Genomic DNA, 6,182 nt, shown 5'->3' with positions numbered 1-6,182 from the left:
TTTACCAACTTTGAGATCGTCGTTGCTTTTTTTAATGGCTTCTGTGACTAATTCACGAATTTGAGGACAAAATTCCTTGCAACCATCAAAACGTATTTCAATATGTGTATAGTGATTGATGATATCTATAGTGTACTTTTTGTAAACACGAAGTGACATGGCATCATGATATCTGTAGTATTCATTGCCCTCTGGACAGAAGTCTACTACATCCTTTTGTTCTAAAAGGTGTACAATGGTTAAAGGAAATAATCCTTGAGGAATTGCTAGAGTTGTTTCGTCAATCTCCCATGCTATGAGAAGTGGCCGTATTTCTGTTGGTGGGTCATTGAGCAAGCCATGAGATGGTAGTGCACACGGGAAAAAATAGTCTTCTCTTTTTTCCACTTTAGCAATGATGTGGAGATGCAATAAAAGAGTAATCATGTGAGATGGTTGAAAATCTTCATTAAAAATTTTTTCGCCAATAATTGCTAAAAGACTTTCTTTAAAAAGGCCAAAATTAATGAGACTATGTCTTTCCTCTGGTGAAGGAGATGGATTGGCAATCAAATTTAATTTATCATGGTCAACGTATGTGATAGCTATTAGATGTGAAAAGGTGTCAAGAATTGGTTTAGGATCAACAAATATTATATTTGGCAGAACCTCATGATAATAAAGAATGATAGTGACATCATGTAGATATCGCACAGCTTCATCAATATCTGATTCTGATTCTTTATCAAGTCGGAGAGACTTACCAATTTGAATCACTTCATGTCGTGTAAGGAAACTCCGTTTTTTCTTCTTAGCTTCCCTTTGTAGTGCAATCTCAAAAGTGAATAAACGAACTGGTAGCTTAGCCACCATGGCAACTTTGCAATTTGAAACTGCATCACAAAGACTTTCACTAGCTCCTTCCCTTTCCTTAGACCCAGCAGGGAGCAACGTATTAACTGGAAATATAATTTCACGCTTATTACGAGGAATGACTTTTTTATTTGCTTTACACTCTATTAAACTTTCATTCATTTCTCTTAACTTTTTCTCAGTTGCTGACTCATCACCTAGTACATCTACACGTGTACCAAGTATAAGATAATGCGAGTGCTTGGGCATATCAGACTTAGAGACATAAGGAATTTCAATTGGATTAAACATAGCTTCGGAGCTAATTGTTGATTAGATTATACCACGATTTGAATATTTCAGGTCTGTTTTAATAGGAGACATATGCTGACTAATACGATATTGAAACTCACACTTGTCATCAAGACCTTTGGTAAGATCAATGGTGATAATATTCAGTGCAGCTGCTCTTGTAAAAAGAGGTAGCAACTCTCGATATGCTGGTTGACCACCGGAATCAATAAAATAAACCCAATTTGTGCTTAAATTTTTAGCATTTCCTTTTTCAAGAGCATCTGAAATATCTTTAATTACTTCCATGCCGGTTGGTTCTTCCAGTGATGGTTCACCTGAATGATCAGATGACATTTGTGCTTCATTAATTTTTGTAGATGTTTTTTCATGTTTCGTTTCATTTGGTGCTACTTTTAAATCAGATGCAAGCTGGTTAAGTAAATCTTCTTCTTCAACCCTCTCCCACTTGTTATTACCAATGGATATTCTTGTTGCTTGAACAGCAGGACAAGCTATTGGTGTACTATCAGTAGAAGATGGTGGTGGCTCATTAAGTAGAAGGTGTAGTGAACATGTTTTACCAGCACCAGGTGCACCATGCATATTGATACGAGTGATTTCTAGCACAATTTTACCTTCTTCCAGCCATTTATCTATTTTACCTAAATAATGTAACACCATGAGACTATAATGTGCATAGTGTTTACACAAGGGTAAATTAATGGGCATGGTTTTGTGAATATGATTTAAATCTCGCACAATTTTTTATATGTAGGAATGAAACATTGGAGGGAAGGGCAATCCCACAAGTGTTGCTTGCATAATATAATGAAGTTTTAAATATCAAATAGATTTTAAAAGCAATTATTAAGAATTTTATTGGGACGCCATGGCCTCCTGGCCTCCCCAACCAATATTGTTTTTATAAATATTTCCAGCCATAATGATACATACTTTCTGTGAGTGGATTTTGAGTGTCTGGTATCCTGTCAGCAGCTGGAGTGTCTTCAGTACTAATAGGTTTAGGAGTAATAGGTGGTACTGCAATGATGAAAGTAAAAAATAAGTAAATTTATTGAGTTAAGCCAAAAGGTTATCAGTTGTAGGCTATTTTTAGCTACTGAGGGAGTGACTATGATATCAGTAGTAGTTATAATGTCAGAATAATATTGTGGCTATGGTATATTAAAATGTAGAATAATGCCATGTATTAGCTTACAAGTTGCAAAGTTTTTTTGAATTCATCCTATATAATTTTTTGCAAGAAAAACTGTACAAAGAGCTGTATTCTTATTGTGGGTATATGTATGAGTAAGCCTGAGAGTACATGAGAACAGTTTATACCTATAGTAACACATCCCAGCCCAATAGTTATTACATATTCTAATAGTGGTGTATAGAAACCTATGTAATGAGTAAGCATAGTTTGTTTGCCGTGGTCATACCCAATAAAATAGATAATCATAATCCTTACCTTGAAAATTTCTTTCCAGCCCATCAGCTACATCATTCTGACCTATCTCCCTCAGTGCTTGTATTAATGTCTCATAAGTTGGGGCACCTTTACTCTTTACATTATCTTTTTGTTCCAACCATGCCCTCAAGCACTCTATTAGACATAAACGAGCATTTCCTTTGTCCTTTTCCTTAATATCATCAAGTGTGTCAGGCGACAGACCCAGACTAATACCAAGATCATAATAATCAACACCAGAATATCCTTGCCTCCTTAGTAAATCAACTACCTCAATAAGATAACGAGTATCTAAATGGATGAATAAAATTGAGCATAGCAGGCTCAATATACAGTAACTAACCTAGTGGATGTGGCTGGAATAGTATTGATTTTCTTAAAGGAGCTGCCATGTTTAAACTTGTCTTTGCTTAAGTTTGCTGTGACTGTTAGCAAGAGAGCTGTTAGTGTTATCAAACCAATAAATGGTTTATGATCAAACTAATAAATCATGTGGGCTGAGATCATGAATCTCATTAGTCTCTAGATTATGATTTTTTAGTAAAACAAACCATTCTTAAAACAAATAAAAACAAGGAAAAAAGAACGCAAGACAAGAAGAAATACATTAACTGAGAGAATGAAAGAGATAAAGAGACCAATCATTAGATTCATTCATTCATTCAATACAGTCTCCAGATATCATATCATTCATAGGTCCTGTATCAGTAGTAGTCTCACTGTTCCCTGTACATTAGTAAGAGCTTCAGTAGCATAGTCCTTAGTTACATTATGTATTATTAAATCATTAACTGCTACCAGTTCATCTCCAGTCTTTATCTTTGAGTCTTTCTGTAACACTGACTCAGGTAGGATCCTCTTTACATAAATGGGTACGTCCCCAGTGGGAGAGCCACGCCCACCAACGATACTGAGACCCAACCCCTGACCAGGGGAGAGTCTGACTATAATTTGAACTAATCTGTGATAGAAAAAGAAGAGATAGTGAGAGAGAGAGAGAGGGAGTGAAAATAGAATTATACCTGTACTACAGGGTCTAGAAAAGAATTCTACATATTCTTGTGCTGTGTAAAAATTTCGAGCAAAATTTGCTTTTAAAATTAATTTTAAAAGTTGCTCAAAAATTGGATCTCGGGCCAAATTTTTCCAAAATTTAAAAGGTGATTTTTATAAGTTTTCCTGATGCATATACAGTACATGCACTTACGTTGCATAGAATCTTTTCTAAGAGAAATGAGAGAGATTCCGAAATTACCCAGTAGTTCCTACTTATAACATTAAGTGTATAATGTACATCAGTGACTAAATCATTTTATAATATATAATTATCTGATGATTGGTCCTAGTAGCAGCTGCTGTTGATGAACTACCAGCAGTTACTATAAAACTAACAATTATTATAATATATCCTGTGTCTCATTGAAGATATGATAACATTACTAGTGACAGTAGTGGGAGAAGTCAAACAGTTTGGGAACGACAAACAACTATTAAAAACAATTATTATTAAATACTATTATCACTATTATTAGTACAATGTGATACTATTAACAGATACACTCCTTATAACAGACACCTCCTCCTCTACTCCAGCAGACACTATTGACTATAGTACATGTATACCATATATGTACTGTGTGTCTCTTCCATTGGAGGAGATGACATATTACTATGGACCATTCATTATATATCATTGATAATGTACAAAATTAATGTACGAATAATGGTAACTTCACATGACAGTAAACTTCAAGGGGGCCGGTAAAAAAGGGCAAAATTAGACCCCCTGGGAATACTGGGATTAAGCGATTATATTTACCTCGTATGACGCAATCTGATTGGTCAATTGCAAGTAGGCATGGTAGAATTATAATTATTTACTCACTGATCATTATGTAGGCTATACTAGCAATGTTTTATCATACAGTCATAAAGTTTGAATAATTATGAGCATTTAATAAGGAATCCTTACCTTTACTTTTATAAAAATGCAAGTGCATACATTGTTGTAGCTGTTGATTGATTAGTATCATTGCTAGTATAGTCTAGTAGATGAATAATATGATGATACAGTAGTTCCTATTTATAACATTAAGTGTATAATGTACATTAGTGATTGGATCATTTATTAATATGTAATTACCTGACGATCGGTCCTAGTAGCAGCTGTTGTTGATGAAATACTAGCAGTTACTAGAAAACTAACAATTATTATAATATATCCTGTGTCTCATTGAAGATAATGATAACATTACTAGTGACAGTAGTGGGAGCAGTCAAACAGTTTGGGAACGACAAACAACTATTAAAAACAATTATTATTAAATACTATTATCACTATTATTAGTACAATGTGATACTATTAACAGATACACTCCTTATAACAGACACCTCCTCCTCTACTCCAGCAGACACTATTGACTAGTGACTGTATGTAATATACAGTATATGAACATTAGTCCATTAGTATCAGCTAATGATTGATCAGTTAATGTGTGTCTCATTATAGTGTGGAGGAGGTGACATTATGTTAAACATTAATTGATTTAGTGAGGACTAAAACTAATGTTGTCTTTAACATTAAAACACAACTTACATGTACTTAGTTGTGTTTTAGACTAATACACTACTAAGCAAGTTTTTAAAATGTAATAAAAATTGGGTGTGATTACGGAACCAATTTTTGGCTTGTTTTTAAAAATGCTCATAACTCGAATATTTCTTATTGAAATCGCTTCAAACTTTCTACACAGCAAAAGGACATCAATATGTATCAAAAAATGTAATAAAAATTGGAGGTCATTTTTTAGTCATTTTTCGGAAAAACCATGGGCTACAGTACAGGGTAATTTTCAAAATTTTAAAGTTTTCTTAAAATGGCCGTAACTTGAAAAATTGAAGTCGCAAACAGATCAAACTTTCTACACAGCAAAAGGATATCAATATGCATCAGAAAATGTAATAAAAATTGGGGGTCATTTTAAAGTCATTTTTTGGAAAAAAACCATGGGCTATAGCCTTGGGTATTTTTCAAAATTTTGGTGTTTTCTTAAAATGGCCATAACTTGAAAAATTGAAGTTGGAATCGACTCAAACCTTTTACACAGCATAAGTACATCAATATGTATCAGAAAATGTAATAAAAATTGAGTATCATTTTTTAGCCATTTTTCAGAAAAAAACCATGGGCTATAGTACAGAGATTTTTTCAGATTTTGGGCATTTTCTTAAAATGGCCGTAACTTGAAAAAATGAAATTGGAATCAGCTCAAACTTGCTACACAGCATAAGGACATCAATATGTATCAGAAAATGTAATAAAAATTGGGGATAATTTTTTAGTCATTTTTTGGTGCCAGTCACCTACCGTACAGCTGGTTAATTTTGCGGAGAAAATTTTGCGAATCCTTAAAAATAACCCGGTTTGCGGATTAAATATTTGCGGTTTTGACAGTTATTGTAGCATTATCTACTGTGGTCATGCATGAATTTCATTATTTTGCCGATTTAAATTTTGCTCTTTAAATGGAATCGCAAACTCACAAAATTTAATTCCCTGCAAATATTTCCAGCTATACGGTAC

The 6,182-nt window shown here is 33.7% G+C and overlaps 1 protein-coding gene and 1 long non-coding RNA gene across 2 annotated transcripts; both read right to left on the bottom strand.

Annotated features, from left to right (window-relative positions):
- Positions 1-222: 222 nt before the first annotated feature.
- Positions 223-3,038, bottom strand: LOC109589531 (uncharacterized). Its single transcript, XM_020005593.1, has 4 exons — positions 2,943-3,038; positions 2,600-2,890; positions 2,080-2,166; positions 223-1,787 (listed from the first exon to the last, which is right to left on the bottom strand). Exons 1-4 carry the CDS (start codon positions 2,989-2,991, stop codon positions 1,165-1,167), a joined length of 1,050 nt encoding a protein of 349 aa, XP_019861152.1. The 5' UTR covers positions 2,992-3,038; the 3' UTR covers positions 223-1,164.
- Positions 3,039-3,288: 250 nt separating this feature from the next.
- Positions 3,289-3,920, bottom strand: LOC109589534 (uncharacterized). The gene is made up of 2 exons (XR_002188758.1): positions 3,807-3,920; positions 3,289-3,560 (listed from the first exon to the last, which is right to left on the bottom strand). It is a non-coding gene; the product is annotated as an uncharacterized LOC109589534 (long non-coding RNA).
- Between the last annotated feature and the right edge of the window lie 2,262 nt (positions 3,921-6,182).

Source organism: Amphimedon queenslandica, unplaced genomic scaffold, assembly GCF_000090795.2.
Source record: "Amphimedon queenslandica unplaced genomic scaffold, v1.1 AMPQUscaffold_11212, whole genome shotgun sequence".
Taxonomy (NCBI): domain Eukaryota; kingdom Metazoa; phylum Porifera; class Demospongiae; order Haplosclerida; family Niphatidae; genus Amphimedon; species Amphimedon queenslandica.
This window is presented reverse-complemented; position numbering and strand designations above follow the sequence as displayed.

What these genes read in the sequence shown, in the direction of transcription:
- LOC109589531 (XM_020005593.1), bottom strand. Translation starts at nt 2,991, where the DNA reads ATGGCAGCTCCTTTAAGAAAATCAATACTATTCCAGCCACATCCACTA. An exon ending in GCTGGAAAGAAATTTTCAAG is followed by an intron (nt 2,167 to 2,599) that starts GTAAGGATTATG and finishes TCATCATTGCAG; the next exon opens with TACCACCTATTACTCCTAAA. An exon ending in TCAAAATCCACTCACAGAAA is followed by an intron (nt 1,788 to 2,079) that starts GTATGTATCATT and finishes TACATTATTTAG; the next exon opens with GTAAAATAGATAAATGGCTG.